General features: G+C 38.8%; 1 protein-coding gene across 5 annotated transcripts in view; it reads left to right on the top strand.

Moving 5' to 3' along the window:
- Positions 1–25,801, top strand: part of disp1 (dispatched homolog 1 (Drosophila)) — a 47,682-nt gene that overhangs the window by 6,622 nt on the left and 15,259 nt on the right. For 2 of the 5 annotated variants that reach the window (XM_053231742.1, XM_053231743.1), the window contains 3 exons: positions 9,749–10,260; positions 24,129–24,158; positions 24,760–24,883. In XM_053231742.1, the coding sequence (XP_053087717.1) occupies positions 9,749–10,260; positions 24,129–24,158; positions 24,760–24,883 (666 nt within the window). Of the gene's footprint in view, positions 1–2,321; positions 3,068–9,748; positions 10,261–24,128; positions 24,159–24,759; positions 24,884–25,801 lie in introns of those variants that run through there. The other 3 variants (XM_026917628.3, XM_026917627.3, XM_026917629.3) reach the window with 3 other exon arrangements.

The following is a 25,801-nucleotide window of genomic DNA, read 5'->3' as shown; positions in this document are numbered from 1 at the left end:
AAGCATGGTGGTGGAGAAGCATGGTGGTGGAGAAGCATGGTGGTGGTGATTACGGCTTGTTTTGCTGCCACAGGACCTGGGAAACTTACAGTCATTGAAATAACAATGAACCCCAGTTTATACCAAAGCAAAATGAAGGTACTTTGTTGAAAATGGCTGTAATTCCTAAATGCCATATTTTTGTGGAACCTCTTAAAATAAAGCTGAAAGTCTTCACTTTGATCACATCTTGATTGTTTTATTTCAAATCCATTGTGGTGGTGTATAAAGGCAAAATCACAAAAACTCTGTCAATGTCCAAATACTTCCGGACCTGACTGTAGATATACACATACAGTAAGTGGAGTCAGGAACAGTGACAGGATGAAACACTCCACAGCTATGGGTAAATGATGCACTGATGGATTTTATGTGCATTAAATGGTGTTCTTATTAAACATTGTAAGAAGCAGGGGAATAAGGTAGACTGGGAAATATATAGAAAGCAACTGCTAAGTCTAACCCTAACCCTGTGCAGAGACATTTACTTAGTGAACTTTATTCCTATAATTATAGAAATTGTAGTTGATGTTCATTTTTTTTAAAAAAATCCTGTGTTATGCTGCTACTGCAAAAAAATTATACTACTGTATTCATATAATTATAGAAATTGTAGTTGATGTTTAAATCCTGTGGTATGCTGATACTGCAAGAAAGAAATTATTAAATGTTACCTTTTGGTGGTGTTTTTTTAACTGTATTTATTTATTTTTTTAACTTAATCTGTTCATACATTTTTGAGGCGGCTACATCAAAATGTTTGTGAGCCTTTGAACAGCCATAATAAGATTATTAATTTTTAAACAACTAATTATTCATTTTTAAACAATTAAGTTTTATCAATGAACAATAAAGTAGTAGAATGAAAGTAGAAAAGGACATTTCTAGGAAAAAGAAGGAGTAACACAAACTATCCATCTGTATGAAGTATTATACTGAAGTGTTTTTTTAAACATATATAAGATTTCCAAATACTGAAAATATAAAACTTTCTAAAAGAGATTTAAGAGTAACTCACATGTGATTATCTCTGTTAAAACAAACATGTCCTTAGTCTCTCATCTCTCTTGTCTTTGCACCCCATCCCAACCTTCCCTGCTGATGCACTTTGGGATTTGGGGTCAGTGAATCACACTAAAGGCCAAGGGGAAGGGTGGATTTTGGGTTTGAACCATCTTCAAATATTTCAGGAGAGTTCCAAATGTTTATTCATGGAGGTTAACATAACACACATGACACCGGATAGTGTGATTATAAATATGACTTGTAATGAAGAACTTTGTGTTAAATTGAAAAAGGATGCCAAACAGACACACTAGTGCTCTCAGACTTTTGAACTCCACTGTAATACTGTAATTAATATATATATATATATATATATATACACACACACACACACCTGGGCAAAAAAATGGGTCAGTATTAAGCTTTTAATGGTCTTAACAACAAATCATTGGTCAGAAAATTAGCAAGAATTAAACAAATGCACTCCTGAGACCTTTTACTGGTTTCCTTTTGCTGTTTGGGGAAAAGCTAGAAACAGGGAAATTCACTTCTGTAGTCTTCTTGTACGTAAAGGTAAAAATCATGATAATGATTAAAATGTTTGATGTAAAATTCAAACTAACACGTCTTCTGGAATTTTTTTTATTATTATTTTTTTTTAAAGATTAGTGATTATTTGGTTTTCTGCCGCACCTGATGCAGCTCATCAAGAGCCACAAGACTTAAACATTTAAACAAATCAAAGGGAAAAACTCACATATTGAGCTCCTTTATCTATCTGTTTCATTCTTGCTCATTTCCTGACCAATGATTTGTTGTTAAGACCATTAAAAGCTTAATATTTTGCCATATATATATATATATATATATATATATATATATATATATATATATATATGTATAGATAGATAGATAGATAGATAGATAGATAGATAGATAGATAGTGTGTGTGTGTGTGTGGTCAATGGGCCTAGGCTTGAGTGCTTAGGTTTTTCATTATGCAACCTTATATACACTCTGACAATATATGCACATGTGGTGAAAATGCTGGAAAAAACACAGAACTACAAATAAACCATTGGATCCAAGATCACTTCCTGGTTCTCAGATCCCTAGACGTCACTCTGCTAGAGACTGAAGCCAATGGGAGTGTGCTTGAGGCGGGCTCACGTACAGGGACGCACCGGTGGAGCAGCTGAGAGGAGAGGAGAGGAGAGGAGAAGCCAGCACCCAATCAGAGCTGTGCTGTGGGTGGGACTGGAGCTGTAGTCCTCCTCCTCCTCGTCCTCCTCCTCCTCCTGCTGCTGCTCATGTGTAACCCTGCTCCAGGAGGCTCCAGGAGGAGGTGCGTGGTGCTGGATATGAAGGACGACCCTGCAGACTTCTCACTGAGGAGTGAGGGCGTCGCCTGGGCGAGCGAGCCACGGTCACTCCAGGGGCTGGGAATGGGAACAGGAACTTTCCCGAGCAGCGTGAAAATCCAGCTGCTGTAGTCAGCCAATCACAAGGCAGTGGTGAATGTGGTGGGGAATGTCGTCGGGCCTACGTGTGTCTGAACCCCTCACAGCAACATTAGCACAGTGTGCGCCTGGTACTGGGTTAGAGGGGGGTTTTAACGCCAGGAAATCATTTAGAGCCTTTCCTTTTTTTTTTTTGTTAGTAATTAATTTTAATTACTGCTGCTTGTGGAGCTCACCGTGAAGGTGAACAGAAAAAAAACTACCACCTCCAACAACACCAACACCAGCAACAACAACAACAAAACTTCAGCTGTGATTATTTCTGGTAACAAAGCTCCAGGTAAGGATTTCTGACTCGTCTTCACTCCGTCTAGTGCTCGGTATTGTTCTGAGGAAACGCTGACAGACATGATGAGGGAACAGTTACAGATATTTCAGCTCAGTGCTACACTGTAACCCGCTGCTGAAGAGAAGAGAGGAGAAGAGAAGAAAAGAGAGAGAAAGCCGAAGACTGTGTGAACCGCCTGCTGTGGAGACTCTGTGCTCAAAGTTTGTCGACTCTGGTGAGTAAATACCCCGACAGAGAGAGAGAGCTCTTTTTCTTCATATGGCTGAAGCCTTGTGTTAAAGAAACCCACTGTATAACCTCTAAAACACAACCCACACCACTCCATCTCAAAGCATCTCTGCTTTAGTTAGCCTCTTCAACTTTGTGTTTTTCACTCGAGTCTGTTTCTTTCTCACGCTAACAGCTCACACAGGGACTGAGGCTGGGTCTCATGGCTGAGATTCCGAGCTGCTGGCTAGCTTTAAAGGTGCAATAGTCAGAACTATTCAATTCTTACTTCTACAAATAATGCGGAAAATGATGTAGAAATGATTTGTAAAAATAATAGTTCAAACCACTGTCTCAGAAAAAGTGCATTCCCTAGTTGGAAAAAACCCCCAGTTTGGAAACCTGACTTCCGGCCCGGAATGTTTGTTTGTATCCGGACTGGCATCTTGTCAGTCATTTTATAGCCACGCCCCCAACGCCGTGTCACATCTTAATAACTCATTAGGAATCATTATGAGGAGAAGTTGCATGTTTATAGAGCCGTAACTCGGCTTTCAAGCAGCTGAATGTCCACTCTGCTTGAAAGTGATGTTAATGGGAACGCTAGTTATACAGCGGTTAGTTCCGGCTGACTAATTTGATTGGTTCGGTTCAGGAGCGTTCCATGGGTGCTAATATTCCCTATAACCGCTCTGGGACGTTTCACGGTGTGTATCACTCCGCACGTCAGGGTTCGCCATGTAAAGTTTCCACTTCCTACTTCAAAACCGTTACGACAGTAGAGTTAGCGACATCATGTCAAACGATAATCTTTAGGAATATAACTTTTGGCTTAAAATATGAAAACTTCTCAGATGAAGATAAAAGGAAGAAGTGAGTGTGGCTTGTGCAGGATCTATTTCCTCTAGCGCAGCAAAAAATAAACAGAACATTTGTCCATATTGTGTCCAAAATGTCACTCAGTAGTAGTTTCTCGTTTATAGAGCTGTTGTATAAAAGCAATATCGCATGAGCAAGAGTGCGTTATACCGAATATCACGAATCACAGCCGTGCCGATATTCAGTATAACCGCACTCTCGCTCAATATTTGCGATATTGCTTAATTGAACTGCCATAAGTTTTGAGGACGGAGCTTTGATTTTTAAAAAAAAACAAATCATTCAAATCTTCAAAGCACTTGCTATTTGAAAATTATTCAACATTTTTTAAAAAAATTAAATGAGCTTTCATCAGTATATTGGTGTATTGCATCAGTATTATGTGTGATCGCCTTGGACAGTAATTTCGACATGTTTCCCTGTACTACTGAGAAAAGAACAAAAATCCATGTACATGAAATTTCCTTACGTTGGAATTCTAAGGGGATTTGTTGGGAAAGTCAGTAGTCATTTACAATGTGTGTATTTAGGATATTAATTGTGATTAATTAATGATACAGACACGAGGCTATGAGTCTGATCAGAGGCTGTTCCTGTATAGTTATAGAAACTTTCAAACAATGGAATGATGCAGTAGAAAGTAATTCTGGTTAATGAAGCTTTCTTGAAGGTTTTGTGTTCTCCATAAAAAGTAGTCCCATCTCTTATCGGGTAGATTGTTCAGATCTAGAGCTTAATTTTGAAAGAGCTTTTAATTTTGTGAAACTGTCTTACTTTAGTTCAGTGAATTTGAGTCATAAACATAAAAAAACCCCTCAAACTTAATGAAAGCACTGACTTTAATATTTAGAGGTCTTTGTTGTTAAAGAAAAATTACAGTCATACTACTGAGTAAGTAAAAATGATGCAAAACATGGTGTTCTTTAAAGCAGACGTCAGAACTGTCAGGTTGGATTCAGACTCGTACATCATCCTCATCACAATCCAAGGCACAAAAGAAGGTCCAGCTATAAATGACAATGATGTGCTATACTGATGATATCATGATTCTTGATCACAAAACCAAACTAGCTTTTCGTGAATTACATTAAAAAAAACAAATAACTAGCTAAATATTCGTACATGGTTTCCTTTATTATGTTCTGAGCCACATATCAGAGCCTCACAGCGCTGACTAACCCGCTTTTGTGCGAGCCTTAAGGTTATAAGTTATTCATAAATACAGTACTGTGAAAAAGTCTCAGGCACATGCAGAGAAATGCTGAAAGACGCCTTGAAAAAGAAGGAAAATTAAATGTTTCTGAATAAAAATATACTTTAAAAAGCAGTAAACAGAAATAACCTCAACCAAGTCAACATCTGGTGTGAGAGCCCTTTGCTTTCTGAATTTTTATTTTTTTATTTAAGGGCAGAAAAAAATTTGCTGGGCAGCAAAAGTGAGCATCATGTCATCAACTGTATAACTGGCCGCTCTGTCAGTGACTCTGTTGATTCTTTCCACAGTAGGTGTTTTTCCATCTTAGACCACATTGCTCTCCTGAAAGAGCATTTCATCTCGTTGACTAAATCATCTCCATGGTTCACAAAAGATCCGTGCACTCTTGAAGCCAGAGGGACAGTATAAATGCTTACTGTGTGTTAATGAATGTTTGAACATTATTATTTGACTACAACAATGCACTTAAGTCGTCACTTTATTCTCGATTAATTAATAAAGACTCCGGTAAGCCAATAAGCTTGTTTTCCACAATTAACAAGCTCTGAAAGTCCACCATCCACCATCCACACTTCAGCATCACCATCTATCCCACAATGCAGTAGATTCTTTTCCTGAAGAAAGTAAGATGTTAATAATAGTGTTCTGACCCCAGTGATTTTCCTGTGTATATTTTTTCTCTCTTCACCTGTCTGTCGAGCTTCACAGCAATCACTGCTGATTACATTTCAAACCCATTTCCAGTGTGATGGCCACCACTTGCTCTCTTGACCCCGTCCCTGCGTAACGTCTAAAAATATATTTACCTGCAGTTTGTCCTCACGGGTTTTGTCCCTTCACAACTTAAAAACTGCTTTTGTATCTCCAGATCCTAAAGAACCTGGTGGATCCCTTATAAGATAAGGTTGGGGAAAAGGGGCGGGGCTTCCAGGAAGTGGCAGTTAATAGTGGAGCGTTCATAACACCTGAGCAGATCATTCCAGACTCGCATGCCGATATAAATTCTGCTGTTTTGGTGTATTTTTGAGTGATAACTCGTGCTTGTGTTACCTTTCGTGAGTTTTGCCTCCACACCGGGGTGAGAAGGCGCTCCTGTTCTCTGAGAGCTGCGGATAAATGGGTGGCATTTATTCCACATGGTTTTACTTCCACAGACAAAAATAAGAAAAATTTTTGGGCTTGTGGGAGACTCACAAGACGTCTCTCTCTGCAGCTCATGAACACTCAAAACCCCAACCCTCACCCCCAAACTACAATACCCATAATGCAGTGCAACTAAACGTTAACCCTTTAACTCTCTAACACTAGTGCACGCCAATGTTTTTGCTGAGCTCCTATGCAACAGTTGGTGTAACAGTTGGCAGGGGTGGTAATACGATGTATTTGGCTATAAATGTCACTGGATATCACGGCAATGTAACACTGTGTAGGGACGATAATATTTTTTATACAACAGTTCCAGTCCACTAATCTGATTGGACAAGCAGCGTTCCATGAGTGCTGATATTTAGTAGAGCAGCACTGAGACATTTCACTGTCATTTCATTTCACTCCACTCATCAGTGCTCACTACATAAAATTCCACTTCTAGTAACAGTTCATTACACTGAAACCGTTACTACACTAACTACGAGCTGTCACTCCGTCTGTGCGTTGGCATGGCAACACGCAACGCTCTGTCCAGATGTGGCTTTTTTGGGAATTATTTCCATTTCAAAAATAAACAAATTATTTTGGCCATATTGTGTGTGAAATCTCAGTTACTCAATATTAATTTCTTGTTTATAGAACTGTTGTGTAAAGCAACATCACACTCGCAGTCGTGCCGTTGTACTGAATTTCAGCACGGCTGGGATTACCTGGGATTGCCTGCGTCCGTGTGCCTACAGTCGACTCACAGCTGGGATGATATTCAGTATAACAGCACTCTTGCTTGTGCGATATTCCTTAAATATTCCTTAAATATATCCTTAGTTACATGCACACCTATCTTAGAAAACCTGCTCGTGCCTGAGACGTTAAGATTACCTGCAATATCTGGTGCCATGGAACGCTATATACAGTGAACTAAAGCACACTATACAGAGCTCTTTCAATAAGCTTCTCAGCGGGTGCCTTTGCTAAGGAGAGCAATCATGTTGACATGTGGAGAGATGTCGTGCTCCTATGGGTGGGTGTTAGCATCAGCCTTGGCTTTGCAGCTATGCCGCGGAGTTGTCACCCGTTCACCCCGCTCCGAGGGCTCTAATGCCAGATCTATATCTACACCACTATATCCTAGACCTTCCTCTACCAAAACTGTGCCGCTGTTTCTATCGCTAGTCCTCTCTAATGTGTGTATACACATCTCTAAAGCTACAGTCTTCTCCGTCAGTGAAAATGACTAATGACAGAAGAAGAATAGAAAAAAAAAAGTGTAGTGGCAAGTAAAGAATCGTGAAGACCCATCCCATCCCTCCCACAATCTCTTCCAGCTCCTGCCATCTCCAGCTCGCTCTGTCAGATTGCTCAACAGCTTTTTCCCCCAGGCTGTGAGAGCCCTCAACTCCAATCTCCCCGTCCCCCTCTGAAACCTCATCCATAACCATAAACACCTCAAACCCATGAAACCCATGAAACCCATGAAAAAAAAAAAACCTGACAATCTGTTTAAGTGCAATTCTGAGTGTGCTACACACAGGTGAGTGGGCTATACAAACCACCTGTAGTAACACACTCTTTTCCCTGAATGTACACTGAACACTTTTTATAGACATTCTCTCACACAAAGACTCAGTCTGATAATATATGTTTACTTGTGCATTGCACTACAAATCATCTTGCACTATGCGCTGCTTCCGCTGCTTCTGCTTTAAAGTATGTATAGTCACCTAAATTGTTTCTTATACTTCTATGTTTATATTTATGTTTAACTTGTATGTAGCACCGTGGTCCTGCGAGACACGGCATTTTGTTCAACTATATGTCCACACATGTAGCAGAATGACAATAAAGCTCAACTTGAACTTGAACTTGAAAATAGGAAACTAAAAAAATGCAGCAGCTGTTACAGATTATAAGGAAGAGATAGCGGAAATGCTTATAAAATTTGGAAAATCTCCCAGCAAACAGACTGTATTCAGTGTTGCAATGTTGCATGTCTACTAGTCCACTTCACAGTGCCAGCTTTTAGATACTCTGCACTGACCTCAGCAGATCACCCCGTAGAAGACTAAAAGTAGAAGACGATGAGTAACAGCCGTTTGTTGCAGCACTCCCTGGAGAAGAGCTCAAAAATGCACCTTGTCACTTTAGTTTCAAGAAAGTCCTTAAAACCTACCTATATAGACCTGCTTTTAACACCAGTAGTTAGAGTGCTCTCTGGCTGCTGCTATCATCATCTCTATAATTATAGTGCAAGTAATGCCCTTTAGTACAGCTGTATGATTAAGGCTAAAAAGCTAAGATGTCTGCCTTGAAGCCTGACCACATCAGCAAAAAAGTTTATGTGCTCGTGGCATTTCTTGTGTTTAATGTTCAGCGTCGTGCTTCTAGGTGTCATGAGTCCCGCACTGCTGATTACGCTGCAAAACATTGCGAGCACTTCTGTAACTCCAGTGAACACGAATGATGCCTGTAAATACAGACATTTATGTTTCATATCTTTCATCACATCATCAAAGGAACATTGAGCTCTTGGCATCTTTTGAAGACTCAGATCAAGGTGCTAAGAACAGCAAGGTCATTCCAGGACAGATGCAGAAGGACGTACCTTCCCAAAACCCATGCGGACATGGGGAGAACATGCTAAACTGAGGATGGTCATAATTGCTTTTTGCCACAGTATGCAGTAGACAAGTGGTTTGCTGAACATTACTACTTCTATATCCAAACCATTTTCAAACATCCAGTGTAAGGTACTTTTTGGAACTATTTTAACCCCTTGCGTTGGGCTGTATTTGGTTCGTGCCAAATATGCTAAAGATTTTCTAACATGGCCTTTCTCAGAACTGGCTTCCTTCTGGCTGCTCTTCCATAGATGCCTGATCTGTGAAGAGCTGATGATGTTCACAGTTTCTCCTATTTCAGACAGTAACCCCTTGTGTCAACTGCCCTTCTTGCCTGAGCACTCAGCTTGGTTTTGTTAGTGTCTGCGTTGTGCCATATTTTTTCCACTTTGTTATAATGGATGTCACAGTGCTCGTAGGAAGGTTCAAAGCTTTGCCGATGTTTTAATCACCTTCTCCATCTCTTTCCTCCTAACAACTTCATCTCAAAGCTTCATGGGTAGGTCCTTGGTACTCATAACAGCAGGACTTATCTGATCTACTGTTTTAGCTGTGAGACCTCCCAAAGTCAGAGATATTTATCATCCAAGTGGATACAGGAGGATTTAGAATTAACACTTGTGTACCCTGTTTAACAAAATGAAATACTCGTCCTAATTTGGATTGCTAAAAGAATATATATATATGTATGTATATGTATGCATTGCATTGATAATGGTAGCATTAGTATTTCTTTTTTGCTATACTTTCTTCTGTCTTCTTTTGAATGAAGCTGTAAATCGAACCATATAATGCCAAGTAAATTTTTTTAAATCTTTCTTTTCAGGTGAATGGTGGAAGCCCTATGGCTCTGACTGAGGCTTCCATTAACCTTCTGCCACTCAATAATGGTGGAGTCCCTCAAAGCATGATTGCTACTACACCAAGTGAGCCTGCTAGCTCTGTTGCTGAGTCTACACTGGAGACAAATGAGAATATAGAGCAAAAAGCGAGAACAGTGTCTAAAATGGACTCACCTAGCCAAAACAGTGTGAAGCAGAACTGCTCTATCCAACCATCACTGTCCTCCACATCTCGATCCGCAGCATATTTGTCACAGTTCAAATCTCCGAAGCTTTTGCCCACCTCTCTTCCACATCATTCCTCTGCCTGTTGCCCTTTTCAAGAGCCTGAGTGCTGTAATGGGAACCAGCAAGAAGGCAGCCTTTTCCAGGGTTCCTTGCACTCAAGAAGGGCCCTTCACATGGGCCCATGCTGTGTGCAGGGGACACCTAGTTTCTGCATGCAGCACCAGTGGCAGGAGCGTTTCCAGAATCAACCAAACATGACCACATTCAGGTAATGGATTTCTGGTTTACTGTGTGAATAGGTTTACTTAAGCTGTGTAATATTTCCTGCCTTTCTTCTTCTTTGTTTAATTCTTAAGATAAGCTTATGATGAATAAGAAAGATTTCATGTAGGCATGTTAATATCTTGGTTAATATATCAACCTACTTCACATGCATTCACTGTCCACTTTAATAGGAACACCTGCTCATTTATGCAGTCATTTATGCCCCATGATTGGCTGATTGGATAACTGTATAAATGAGCAGGTGTACCTATTAAAGTGGACGGTGAGTGTATATCAGCTGCTTTGCTCTTTCTCTTTGGGAGATGACCAATATCGCCTCAGCCCATCTAATCACTTTTATACAGATAAAAGCATCTCAGAAGCCAGGAGTCCAGTACATAAGAATGTGCCTCATGTGCTTTCAATTCAATTTTATTAGTATAGCACTTTTAATAATAGACGTTGTCACAAAGCAGCTTTACAGAAATCCAGATATAAATGTTAAATTTAGAAATTTATCCCTAATGAGCGAGCCAGAGGTGATGGTGGTGAGGAAAAACTCCCTGAGACAATATGAGGAAGGAACCTTGAGAGGAACCAGACTCAAAAGGAAACCCATCCTCATCTGAGTGATAACGGATAGTGCGATTATAAATCATTCCTTTCTATAACTGTGTACTACATGGACACATAGTGCAGTTGTGTAACCAGGAAATTCATCACAGTTTTAACACAAAGTCTATTTTGTTGAAGTTATCAGCTGTTCACTGATGGAGACTTGAGTGCAAAACTGTTTGTATCAATTGCATTCCAAAGCCATCTTCATGGTTTCTAAGAAGAACCATCCACAGTAATCTCCTGTATCTTTAGGCTGTCAGTGTTGGAGGCCATCCTCAGCAGCATCGAGTGATTTCCAAGTGATGAGAACTCCAACCAGAAGTAGGGCATCAGGATGGATCAGGCAGGTCCGGAGAGAGAAAGTGTAGCTCGACAGAGAGAGAGAAGAGAGAGAAGAGAGAGAAGAGAGAGAAGAGAGAAAAGAGAGAGAGAGAGAGAGAGAGAGAGAGAGAGAGAGAGAGAGAGAGAGAAACACAGATTATTCAGTATGTTCATTGTCACATAATGGTTAAGGACAATGTACATTGTGTGCAGAGTGCAAGCAGGGACTCTGGCAAGACTAGCTGTGACAGCATAACTAAATGCATAACATCATTCCATTTAAGAGATAAATACTGTCTGTCATGAAGTGATCAAGACTATGCCTTACTCACGAGTGTCACAATTTAATAATTAATAAACCTGTCTAAACAGAGAGAACATACCCCCGATGCCACCAATTTTACGTAGGCGTTACTGTTCACACAGTCTGTTGTTTGTAAATATTAACAGAAGCAAAGCACTTTATTCACTGGGTAGCAGAGACAAACGCTAGATTCATTCATTCATCTTCAGTAACCATTTTATTTAAAGTCACAGTAAATGGGACACTAGTCCATCACAGGGCTCCAAGCACTCGCACGATCAGACTTGGGGGTAATTTAACATAACCTGAGCTCATGGTAGATCCAACATTTTCCTGCTGGAGCGGAATCATTTACAATTCATACCAGATCCGTTGTGTGTCCAATAAACATCGCAAGATGAGATTAATTTTTGATAAAGGAAACCTGATAGAGCTTGCCTACCTTATTACAGTACTAGGTACAGATCATGATTATCTCAGTCATAGTGCCGCAACTCTGCTAACTGTCATTTCTTTCCCCATTTATTAAATAAAATATGAGATAGACTTGCTCAACCCTACCACATAAAGTACTAAACTACTATGCTAAAATTGGCTATATAAAATGCTAAAACAAAAAAATCTAACTATATGCAGTTATGCTTCAGGCACTAGAGGAGTTGGAGTAAAGCCGAGTGAGCAGATTGCTAATTCTGTTTAATGCTTTGTTACACCCGATGTCACATCTACCAAATGTAATTCACTTCAGTTCAGATTTATGTGTAAGTTTAACAATAGACATTACCACAAAGCAGCTTTATGGAAGTCCAGCTGTAGATTTAGATTCCTAATGAGCAAGTCAGAGACGACAGTGGCAAGGAAAAACTCCCCGAGACAACACGAGGAAGACTCAGAAGGGACCCCATCCTCCTCCGGGTTACACCAGATGAAGGAGATCTAAATTCTTACTGTTTTACAGGTGTATGTTATGTTATAAAGTTAAAAAGTTCTAAGTGTGTCGAAAGAAGGATGGGCCATCATTAGGATTAAAGCCGCAGGTCTTGGGTACACGTCTACGGTATGCTTGTGGGATTATCTGCTGAAGAAAGGGTAAGACTTGTGCATGAACTGAGAATTAAATTTTTGGGAAGTGCAAGTCTTGAGCGTATTCATGAGGGAGCACAGCAGCAGATGGAGAAAGCAGAACATTAGGATGAATCAGGCAGGTCCAGAGGATGAGAAGAGCCACACCGGTAGAAATGTCTCAGAATCTGGAGCCAACATCACGTTCAGCAGGAGTTAAATGTACGGCAGATGACGAGAGAGAGAGAGAGAGAGAGAGTAGATAAAAAAATAGATTAAAAAATAGATTATTTATGATCTTATCCTACAGTTGTTTGAGAGCATGTACAATGTGAAGGTGAGTGTGGGTTTGTGTGTATGTGTGTGTATGTGTGTGTGTATGTGTGTGTGTATGTGTGTGTGTTTGTGTGTGTGTATGTGTGTGTGTGTGTGTGTGTGTATGTATGTGTGTGTGTGTGTGTGTATATATATATATATATATATATATATATATATATATATATATAATGTATATATATATATATATATATATATAATGTATATAAACACTTCGAAGTACTGAAAGGTTTCACATATATATATATATATATATATATATATATATATATATATATATATATATATATATATATATATATATATAGTGTGTGTGTGTGTGTGTGTAAGGTGAGTGTGTGTATGGGTGTGTGTGTGTGTGTGTGTGTGTCTAGCCATAGCTGGGGCACTTTGTAGGGAAATAATCAGCCCCCTGCTGTAGTCTTCATTATTCTCTGTACTGATTTATAGAAGCAGAACGTGGCAGAACATAACAAACCAAAATTCGCTCAGATACTGTGGAGTGAAACCTTTCAGTACTTCGAAGGTCATTGGTAGTATTTCATAATGATTGTGAAATTTTTACTGTGAGTCAAAACCATGAGCTCATTTCTCTGTATCATGCAACAGCATTATATTTCTTAGCTTAGCAATGTTTCTGAGAGTTATACACTTTATCATGGTAATATCATCTGCATGAGCTTCAGATGAGGCTGGAGTGAATAATCGCATCAGTAATCACATGACTGCTGCACATGATGTCAGTGAAAGATCCTTCAAGCGTTACTACATGACCAGAAAGCTTCATTCTAGCCCTCCTCTCGGCAACTCCCGTCCTACGTTCCTAACTAGCGCTGCTTTGGTCTTTACATAACTGGTTATAAACTTATCTGAATTACTACTTTTAATGTTTTGTCCAGTGTTCAATTTAGTCATTTAAAAAATTCATAAAGTTGTCTATGGAGTCAGAAAAGTTCCAGTAGTATTCAGCAGCTGATTCACATGTGACAAGATTTGTGCACAGCAAACACCTATTTTCCAAAAATTCACACCTGTATACAAAACACAACTGTAAAATAAAATTTACACCTGAATGACAAAATTCACACACCTGCATTACAAAACACACATCTATATTACAAAATTCACATCTGTATATAAAACACACCTGTAAAATAAAGTTTACACCTTAATGACAAAATTCACACACCTGTATTACAAAACTCACACACCTGTATAAAAAAAACACACCTATATAACAATATTTGGAAATACACACACAGTCGTGCCTCATGTGTATAAATCCTGTTTTGTGCATTTCTAGATATTCATGTGCAATTCTCTCAAAACATGAATCAGAAATCTTTTTGGCACTATTTTTCCAGCATGGATTAAAAGCACACACACGCACTGGGTCAGAAATAAACACATTTCAGCTTCACATGCACACATACATTTTAGCATTTTAAATATTAATTAATAGCTCTGTACTTAACACTTTGTGAACGAGTTTGATGCACCATCTTAGGTTGCAGTCCAGGTGACAGCTCTCATTGTGTGCGCTAGCAGGGGCACGTTCACGGGCAGTAACCTGAGCGGGTGAGAGAAGGACCCACTGTCCGACCGGCCGTATCTACTGCACACGCTCTAGCTCTAATTTAGACCTACTGCGCAAAATGTCAAAATGGCGACTTTCAATTCGACACACAACGGGAGTAAATGGCTCCATGTTGTCCACTCCTGTGTGTATATACAGTCATTTGTGTGCGGCCATAATTAAATAAAATTACAAGTCTCTGCATAAAGATTTCCAGAATTTGATAAGACAAATGTAATTACTCCCATCCATTTAAGATGTCCTTGTCCCTGCGATAGCCTCGTCCTCCTCTTCCTCCTCTTCCTCCTCAGTTCAAAACCTATAGTTTCATTCTGATGATTGAATACAGCATTTAAAGAAAGAGTGTTTAAAATATAAATGTAAAAATACTTCCTTCAGTATATGTTCACTGTTAGCCAATGCTAATCTTTCCAAAATGTCTAAACAAACTGTCATGTTACATGGTTTTGTAACAAAAGAGCAAAGATTTTGCTATTATATTTCTAATTTCTTGCTTCATTCTATGTCAAAATACAATCTGCATGCACTAGTTAAATTAGAGAACTTAAAAACTTACAGTTGTGCCATTTATCAACCATACACTTTAAAAAGTCAACTTGAGTAGAAACGTGTGCTGTGTGTGGGCGATATGGTGAATAATTTGCAGTGAGCATCACCACTTAAAATGATCAAAGTGTTCATGTGGGTTTTACGTTTGAATTGCATTGGACTTGCCGTTGCGGCTCTAATTCTGGAGTCGGGGGTCTTTATTTATGCCCATGGCACTCGGATCTTCCTCTATTGAAACTATGCTGCTATTGCTGGTCCTCTAACATCTGGACGCAGAAGTAAAGTTGTGCATGGGGAGATGAAAAATGACGGCTCACATATACCATAGGATTAGTCCGAGGAATCTTTCAAGCCAGTCGTTTGGGTTTGTCACTTTACAGCCTCATACCTAATCTGCATAGAATTAAGAAAATCACGCTTTTCACGCTGCTGCATTGTCGCTCGCTGCTGTGTGTGAAATCGCAGCTCTGTGTCCCGCATGTACATAGAAAATAAATGATGAGCTGATGCTTTGTCGCTTGCTAGCGTGAACGTGAGGGGAAGTCACAGCATGTGGTCTCAGACGGTTTTAATGGAAAAAGCAATAAATAATACTAACAACACTAGTTTATATTTAATAAATGACTAAATGACTGGGAAGTGTAATGTAATATTTATTAATTTCTTATTTTATTTGTGGCAAATGATCAAATGTACATAATACCAACGTGTAAGGAATACTGAACTCTTACATTAAATAGTTTTAAATAGTAAAAACAGCATAGTATTATATTAGATATCAACGAAATATTAAAATATTCACTTGTGCAAAGAAATCTCTTAGAAAAATTAACCAGGGTTTAACCCTAGCTCATTGATGTGATGGATTAAGCCACATTTGAAGCCGTTGTAAAACCCTTGACACACACAAACACACACACACACACACACACACCTGTGACGATCACAGTACATGAATTCTGTATTAATGCACCAGGTTTTAAACCTTTACACTTACTCCATTGTTCTGTCACAATTCACAACCTTTCACACAACCAAAAAAGAATGGCGAGTTCACTGAACTAGCGCTGATCCCAATGAATATTCTAATTACAGACCAATCGTTAATCTTATATTTCTCTCTAAACTGCTAGAAAGCATGGTTTCCTCTCAACTACCTCACTACCAACAATCTCTTTAAGCCTTTTCAGAGCAGCCTTTCCCTGCTCTAACTGCTCCGTCACACAAGGTGTCACTGAAGGATCAGTCACTGGCGCCTCCTGTTCACCGTATGTATATACATACACGCTTCCCCTCGGCCAGGTCAGTCACAAACGCAGTCTTAGCTTTCACTGAAATCGTTTATTCTAAAACCAACCCTGAATTCAAGCAACCTTTTAACAAAAGCAACCATTAGCTTGGTTATAAAGTATAACATTTTACTAATTTTAAGGCAAAGAAGCCCTTTGCACCAGTGAAAACTCTTAATTTTGAAAGTCTGTTCAGAAGATATTCAGCTCTGTATCCTGTAGATATCTGTGTAGATTTTTTCTGTACATACAGACATTATTGAACGAGCCGGTGACGGTTTGTACTGTTACTGAGATGCGTACATATAACATGAAAACAACAAAATCATCATTATGACTACATACCTCTGATGAAGAACCACATGATTGATATAGCAGTTGATGTCAAATCAGATCAGAACACACATATACTTTTTAGTAAAGGGAAATTTATAGCTAAACTATAACTACACTTTAGATCCGCTAAACATTCATTCTGTCTTTAAAAAAAAAAGATAGTGTGTAGGAGGTCATTTCAAGAGTCTTTTAGAGTAGCAGTTCCGTTCATCACAAGGGGGCTTTCTATCGCTAAACCTCATTTCAAAACAGCAGCTGAAGGAACTGTAAGCGATGTATTGAGCAACATTATGATGATAATGTTATTATGATAATATTCATAATAAACTCAGAATTAAGACAGATCAGGTCTCGCATTGACTGCATTTAAAGAAACTGAATGATTCCCAATAAAAGGCGTAAGGAATCTAAACTCAAGACCAAGCAGAGAGGCAACAAGCATCCTGCCATCTCTCACAAAAAAAAAAGCAGCTGAACATATTTTTTCTATCGTCAGTGTACACCTAGTCAGATATGTTCACATTACCCTACACCCAAATGAGCATCGAAAATGCACTTGTGTTGAAAGACATAAGACAGATAATGGTCTCTGGAGTTCTCTGTGGCCGGAAACAATGATGATCACCTCGAATTGGCCAACACTATTTTACATCTAACATATAAAATCATAAACCCAGACGCTTCCAGTATAGCTAGTGATGCAAATTAAAGACTTTTTCATGCTCAGGGATCAGCTTATTTCTCAGTCAAGCCGTACTTAGCCATATCACGCTGCCTTCGAATGTATTCACAGTTACAGAAAAGATGCCCGGAAACACAGTTCTCTGCCGCATTGTTCTACAAAGAGTCGAAATTAATGTCTTAAACAAACGGCCAAGGTGAGAAGTAGCAGCAAATTTTGCTTCATGAATGAAAGAAATGTACATTTAATTCTGAAAATGCTTAACACTTCTCTTTTTATGAACAAATTAACTGGCAATAAAAACTTGGCCATGCACAAGCATTCCTTAACGCCATAGCGAAGTGCCCCATCAAAATAGTCTGCAGGAAGACCTTCAGTCTGACTGGGAAGTGCATTTGTTTGCAGGAAAAACTTTACCTTGGACCATTGCCTAAAACAATTACTTTTGGGATGGTAGACCCATCAGTAGATCGTACAATAAATCCCTTTTAATTTTAGAAATTATGATACAGAGCTCTGTGTAGATGGAGATCAGTATCCCGTTTCAGACCATTTTTCAGACCGTAAATATGGTTTCTGAATACTATTGTTTAATTTTAGCTTAAGGAAAGCAGCTAAAGGATCAGGTCTTGGTGATCAACAGAGAAGAATATCTGAACAGATATATTTTATTCACATTTCATCTGAATCTGGATGACTACTATGGGCAACATGGATACCAAAGAACTTATGAAGATTGAGAACTTCCCTGAAATAATCCAAATATAGTATACTGTAAAATGTATGTGGACACCAGACCATCACATCCATATGTCCTTGTTGAACATCTCATTCCAGATTTATTCCCCTTTGCTGTTAATAATGAGCTCCACTCTTCTGGGAAGCTTTCCACTAGATGTTGGAGCGTGGCTGTGGGGATTTGTGTTCATTCAGCTACAAGAGCATTAGTGAGGTCAGGCGCTGATGTTGGGTAAGGAGTCTCCAGTTCCAGTTCATCCCAAAGGTGTTCAGTGGGGTTGAGGTCAGGGCTCTGTGCAGGACACTCGAGTTCTTCCACTCCAACCTTCACACACCATGTCTTCATGGAGCTCGCTTTGTGCACAGGGGCATTGTCATGCTGGAACAGGTTTGAGTCTCTTAGTTCCAGTGAAGGGAAACTGTAAAGCTACAGCACACAGAGACGCTCTATACAATTGTGTGCTTCTAACAGTTTGAGGAAGAAGCACATATGGGTGTGATGGTCAGGGGTGCACAAACTTGTGATCACATAGTGTATTTCGAGATGCGATGGCGTGTGCTGAGCCAGCTACGAATACACTGAGGCAGTGAGTTTTCTGCTTTGTTCATTTTGAAAACACACCCAAGGCATATTCCACGTGAGCGCTGGGTTCAGGAGAGTTTTTTGACTCATTATGAACTCTTTCCTCACTCGATTCATTCTCTTGACCCTGCCTTTGCTTCCTCATAATCATTCAGATCAGTCCTTGCCCAATATGCACTGTATTGCCTTGTTTTCCACAGTCTTTCTTAAGGTTTCTTTTTCCATTTCTGCTGTTTCTGCGTTTATCAAGCTGATAAAGGACCAATATATTTTCTCTTCCCCTTCCATGTTAACTGTAACCGGAATTATATTATATATATTATATTATGCAATTATACTGTTTATGAAAAAGATGGGCTACACTGAACAAGGGCAGAAGAAATCTCCCAGATTGACTAAAAAATTCTATTTTGTTTCTACATATACTCTTTTGTCCATAAAAAAGTTTGATCCATTTTTTGTTTTCTTTCTTTTTAAACATGGTACTGTTTCCTTGTCTGTGGAATGTTCCTTCTGAACATGTTGAAAGCTAGTTCACATAAACGCAGCATGAGGTCCGAGTGTGCCTCACGGGATACATCCGCTCTCCTTCGGGGTTGAGACTGACATAATAAATTGAACAAACATTATTTTTCAATACTTTTTTTTTTCTCTTCTGAAGACACACAACCAGATTTTCCCATGAAAACATTGCTGACCTTAGGCGAAGCTCTTCTGGCATTTGCACTTTCATGTCAACAAATAAATATCCATAAAGCATCTTGAAAATATTCTAAAACGGTACATGCTCTTACCTGGATACATTTGACAGGGCGGTACACTTGATTTATCTCTAGGATTTTTTTTTTTTTTTTAAAGAACCATGTAGTTGGAATTCAGGTTAACTGTCGTTGTTCTTTTATTGTAAAAGCAGGTTTTGAACCAGATAGATGTCACTGAGATTTCTGGGGTGGGTGTAATTCTTCAAAACCTTTTCTCTAGTTTATCATTTTTAATGGCTGACTCCATCTAGTCATCAATCAACACTAAGTGTGTTTTGCTCGGGGAAATGGTTCGTCGCCACACAAAGAAGCAGGGATTCCTTGAATTAAAATTAAATATTTATTTTGGTTATCCGTTCATTGTACAGTGGGTTCCAACATGAATAACACCAAGCACTGTTTTCAGGAATTTTTGACATTGCCTCTACAGTTTTCCAGCAGCAGTTTGATGAAAAAAAAAAAAAAAAAAAAGATTTCCTGCTATTGCTAGTTCAACACACGATACGTGAAAAGGGCAGGTGCATCCTAGCATTGAAACCCGGCACGTTCATATTTTCTGATACTAAAAGAAAATAAAATATATGCATGTATACATACATATATACATGTACAGACAGAGTCTTAGTATCCATAACGCAGAGATGTGAGCTCAAGTTATAGAACATGTTTATCATACTCAACCCCAAACCTTTTCATCTGTGATTTGTTTTCCAATAGAAAGCTCATTTTTATGCAAGGTCATTTCGATTAAATAAAGAGTGGCACACAAAAATGTAAAATCCCAAGCTGCACTGACGTTTAAAGGTATAATCTCAAATAATTAGGTTTTTCTTCAATAGCATCCTTCCTGTGTGTCATACAGAGATGTTGACTTTCGTGTTCAAGGCCCATTTTCTTGCTGTCTAAGATTTTTGCCATCAGTCTGTCCGAGATTCTCGTTAGTGCGATATCTGAAGAATGAGGGGTTGAATGTTTCTAGGATTGATATGGAATGATCATCATAACCAACTGATGAACTGATTAGACTTTGGAATTGATCCAAACAGGGTCAAGGTCACAGCAAGGTCAAATATCTGAAGAAATTTTTTCATCAATCGCTTCCTTACGGTTTGAAGTGTCTTTTAAAGATATTTGAGACATACGAATTAGTATCGAGATGGCCTTGACTTGTAGAACACTACGCCAGTGCCACAGATAACTCGTTTGGTCTTATTATTTAATTCATTTCTATTGAATAAATCCATTTCGTTTATGTATTCCTTCAAATCATTTTTGGGCTTTTATTTATTTTATTTTATTTTTTTTTTTACTTCTATAGGGCTCCTTGTGAAAGCACAGTGTAGGTGATGTAAACTATAGCAAATAAATTTGAAAAGACTTTCAGAACATCCTTCTTCCATCAGGTTTAGTAAGTTTAATACATTTCCCCTGCATTTCTGTGTGAGGTTAGTCTCATGAGGTTGTGGAGAGAAATTACTGCATTGTGGTGCTTTTCCATGGAAGTACAGCACAGTAGAGTGATAATCTAGTGAACTATTCATTATTGTTCGTTGACAGTTCGGACAACGTTGCAAAATTGCTGACTTTCAGAATAATCTACTACATGGTAAGTAAGGAATAGATTCAAATGTGGCCTGTTTTATTATTTAGTAGAACCTACTTCCGAAAATTTGGAAGAAGAGCCTTCAAATAAACATTGATCAAATATTGTATGCACTAAAGATTTTCCATTAATGCTGTTTAGGGTATTTTGGTGTAGGTTTTAGTATTTCCAAAAATGCATATGAATGTGCAGTTACCGTATTAGAGTAGATTGCTTTAACCTGTATATGGCTTAACAACAAATAGTTAAAAAAAGAAAAAGAAAAAACATTGTGTTGCCACTGTGAGACAGCTTTAAAACCAGTGATGTTTAATATTTAAACATCTCACTTCCCCTTGAATAGAATAGCACTGACTGGGCCAGATTCTTCCCAAACTCTGCTTTTCACTACTAATCCATCTTTCCAAACAATGATATACTTAGAGAAAACAAAAACCATTCTAAGAGCAAGTCAAGAAAGAAAAGAAAAACATTCTGATAGCAAGAGTATGTTTCTGCATATGCACACACACACACACACACACACACACACCCCCGGAGGCACTGAGTAAAAAAAAAAAACAAATCTGACCCAAGACAGATCATATCACAGCGAAATACATGTAGCAGAGACAAAGAGATTATTTTAATTGTTTAAAGATGACACAGCTATGGATCATAGATTCATGACCAATGTAATGACCCTTTCCAGAATTCCTAAGAAAGGAGCTGGAGCTCTGGTCAGCGTGATGTATCACAGGAAAGGGTGTTGGTGGGGAACTGCATGACGCAGAGTTGGAGGAAAGAGATGTTCAAAGCCCAGTCCTATCATCTAAAAATACCACGATTTAGCATTTAATGATAGTACAGTATTAAAATCTGTATTTTACTTTGAATTTTAGTTCACACCGTGCACCAGTGTTCTCCTTTGAATCTGAGAGATCCACATTATCCTGTATTACTTTGACTGGAAAAATAGAACTAGAGTCTTTGATTTCTACCTGAAGGCTCTGATTTATCTGGGCAATCCACATCTTCACTTGGATCTAGAAAGATTACAGCAAGGTGACTTCTAAATAGCTCCCAGGCCTCGTTTCTTAAAGAAATATTGTCTGTTGATGATCCAAAAAGGAGAAAAAATGTAAATGGTTTGTGATGCGCTGGAGTGCAGTCATTGATCAGTTGGGGCCCATGCGTAAAGCTTCCTAGATAACATACAGTCTCCTCCGAAAGTATTGGAACGGCAAGGCCAATTCTTTTGTTTTTGCTATACACTGAAGACATCTGGGTTTGAAATCAAAAGATGAATATGAGACGATAGACCAGAATTTCAGATTTCATTTCCTGATATTTACATCTAAATGTGTTAAACAACTTAGAACATGGCAGCTTTGGTGGCAGACCCCCTAATTTTTACGTGAACAGATGCACTTACAGTAAATTACAGTGAAAGTATTTGGTTGCACATCTCTTGCTTGAGTTAACTGCATCAAGCCGGCGAGGCACTGACATCACCAAACTGAACAAACAACAGCTGAAAGAAGCTGCGGTACAACCCTGGAAAAGCATCACAAAAGAAGAATGCAACAGTTCGTTCCAACACTTTTGCTCACCAAAACATTGGGTGGTCTGGAGACTGTAAATATTTATATAACAACACTACAGATAACGTTAGAACAGAATTAGTACAGACTCAAACACAGACAACTAATCTGACAAACAAATCAACTAATCTAATTCTGTAGTTAGTACAGCTGAGGGTTCATTTCCGAGAATTCTGATATTTTGTCTATTTGGAGTCAGTAAACTCATGATGAAGTGAGGAACAGTAACAGAAGGCTTAGGTAGATGTTTCAGAGAGCTTTGAAGTACTCATGGAGAGGAGCTTGATTGTGATTGTGATGTGCTATATTTCAATTGCACACAGACCACCAAAATATGCATACAGATTCTTAAGGAAGCTGTACGAATATAATCATACAGGTATCTATGGGCTTAATAGCATTCATCACTATTACGTGACAAATCATGGATGGGTCAGAGTTACTTTTGTGAGCATAGTTTCAGGAGCTTTTCTTTGACTTCCCATCATTACAAAAAAAAAAACCAAACAAAACACACAAGCAAGCAAAGGGAACTCTATTATCAGAACTCTATTACGGGCCATTCTGTGCTATGCTGTAAGGAAATAGAGATAAAGTTGATTTTCACAACGAAATTGAACCAATTTTCCTTTATTGGTTTGGCTTTTTAATTATTATTTTCTCTAATGGTGGACATAATTGAATTTTCACCACTTTAAATTCAACCAGTAGAATTTATAACTTGAGGCAGGTAATCAAATCATTCTGTTATTCTACTGAGTTACAGGCTCTGAGTCAGAATCTGTATCTACGCTGCACTAATCCTCTTTGGAGCCATCTGTAAGTCTAAGGTCCTGATTGTTTACCTTTAGTGGTAGTTAGTTGCCATCCAGGGTCAGGCTTGGAATTTGAAACGGTCCTTCTGCTCTAAAAGAGTCCATTTTCCCGGCATCTAATAGTAGGCATTATTACTGCAGTTCAGAATGCGTATCAGTAGTATAATAGCAACATCAGTAATAATTATGTGATCCAAACCAGGCTATCTTTTCACAGAACATACTCCCCATGAACAACAACTTAGTAATCATTGTAAAGGATTACCTTGAGCTTTGGTGTGTACTTGGAATGCTAGTTATGTTTATAACGATGTTTCTGTGAACACCGGATAACCACCAGAAGCAGTGTTTAAGGATACCGGGTCGGAGCTGGTACCGAGTGACGGAGAACCCTGGCAGGAATCTGAGAGGATTGATGTCAATATGGCCGACGGGCTGCTACTTCATTATGCTGGGTGTACGGTTCAGCTGAAAAACTGAGGAAAAGCTATTCATATGGGGCAGTGGTAGCTCAGAGCTTGCTGCTGGGCCCTTGAGCAAGGCCCTTAACCCTCAACTGCTCAGTTGTATAAATGATGAGGGCGTCTGCCAAATGCCATAAATGTAAATATTAATTGAAGTAGCGGTCAGTAGGAGTTTGCTTGTCTGTTGCTGTAACTCTAACATATAAATTTAATGTCTTTCTTGTCCTGTAGCCCTGCAAGACCTTTTCGAGTCCCCAAAAGGTAAGATCTCCCTTTTCCTTCTCCGTCTAAACTTGTATATTACCACTCTACTTGTGCTCCAATTAATGTCAGCCTCTTTCCATGTTCTGTTCTGGCTTTGCTTGTCTTAGTTATCATTAGCTGTGGATGAAGATCTGCTCCATATCCATTTCATACGGCACCTTTTACACTCGGCCTGAATTCTTCACTCGATTCTAGACTTTATCAGTTTTCTTTCTTCGAAAATATCCAAAGACAAATTCCTTCTGAACTGTGGATTAGTTGCACAAATGATTACTTTCTCAGTTTTTGCAAAATAAGAAGCAATGTACCGTATTTGTTTATTTAGTGTATTATTGAGGCAAACCTCAGATCACCATTTCCAGAGACCAGAGATTGGCTAGACCACATTAGAGTACGAAATCAGCTATCATACTTGAGCAATGTACCAAAAATTCAGTGCTCATCTGTTCTGGGCAAAAAAGCACAAGGCTGAAAATGCCCTTAATCTAATTTAAAGTACTTTCAGGCTAAATTGGCTAAAGCTGAAATTAAATTTAAGGGTTACCGTTTCTTTCTCCTGTAATGGCATGCTATAATTAAAGCTTCTTTTTGCTTACAGTTATGCAGAGCTCATTGCTGACTGGCCTGTGGTGGTCCTTGGGGTGTGTACTATACTCATTGTGGTATGCACTTTAGTAGGTGTCCTTGTGCCAGACTTACCTGACTTCTCAGATCCTTTACTGGTAAGACATTTGCGTTTCTGTTTTTCTGTCTAGACAGCTGGCATCATGAAAGCTTTAATTCACCTCTTAGGATTGGATTTTGACTCATTTGACCAGGAAACTAAACATGTCTTGTTTTCCCACATCAGCTCATTGCTTCATTCCCTGCACTGGCTTCATGTAGATGCCTTCATCAGATTTAAAGCCCCTGGCAACACAAACAAATCTTTTCCTGCATTTTTTTTTGTTTTATTAAAGAGAGAGGAAAAAAGAGGAAGGCTAATGAGGGAATGACTTGAATGATGCAGCATCAGGCCACATCACACCACCCCATGGTTGATCATTTTTTCAATAAAGCTCTCGTGTAATTTTTATTCCTTACCTATAAGCTACAAGTTCTATTTTCTGCCTGATCAGAACTGGTACAGAAATGATAGAGTGTGACACATCAGATACTGATCTACACTGGTGTTTTCCCTGCAACATGAACAACTCGGGAACAGTGCTAGTGCTAGAAAACTGAGTTTAACAGAGCAGAGCTTTGCAGTTTATGGTATTTTGTACATTGTGTGGTCTATTTTCTACATATTCCTAGTGAGATGTTGCTTGCAGAAATCGGCAAAATAAGGTAAGATTGTGGTTTGTGTGCAGTCCATTACTACTTCCATCTACTTGAAAAAGCCACACTGATTAACAGAGCATCACATTGCAAGGTTTAAAACAGAGATACACCTACTATCACTATCACACATAAATTTCTAAAACTAAATATCTTATCTATAATGATAAAAAGTCTAATGCACTTTTGCTCACGTTTGCTGAGACACACTGAGTCTGAGTGATCAGGTAGAAGTCATACTGTGGTAGACACGAAGTCTATTCTAAACCCTACAAGAAAATTGCAGGGAAAAAGGGAATTTCACTTAACTCTTCACTTAA

This window comes from Pangasianodon hypophthalmus, chromosome 30 (genome assembly GCF_027358585.1).
Source record: "Pangasianodon hypophthalmus isolate fPanHyp1 chromosome 30, fPanHyp1.pri, whole genome shotgun sequence".
NCBI classification, from domain to species: Eukaryota; Metazoa; Chordata; class Actinopteri; order Siluriformes; family Pangasiidae; genus Pangasianodon; species Pangasianodon hypophthalmus.
Note: the sequence above shows the minus strand (reverse complement) of the source record. Positions and strands in the feature narration are given on the sequence as shown.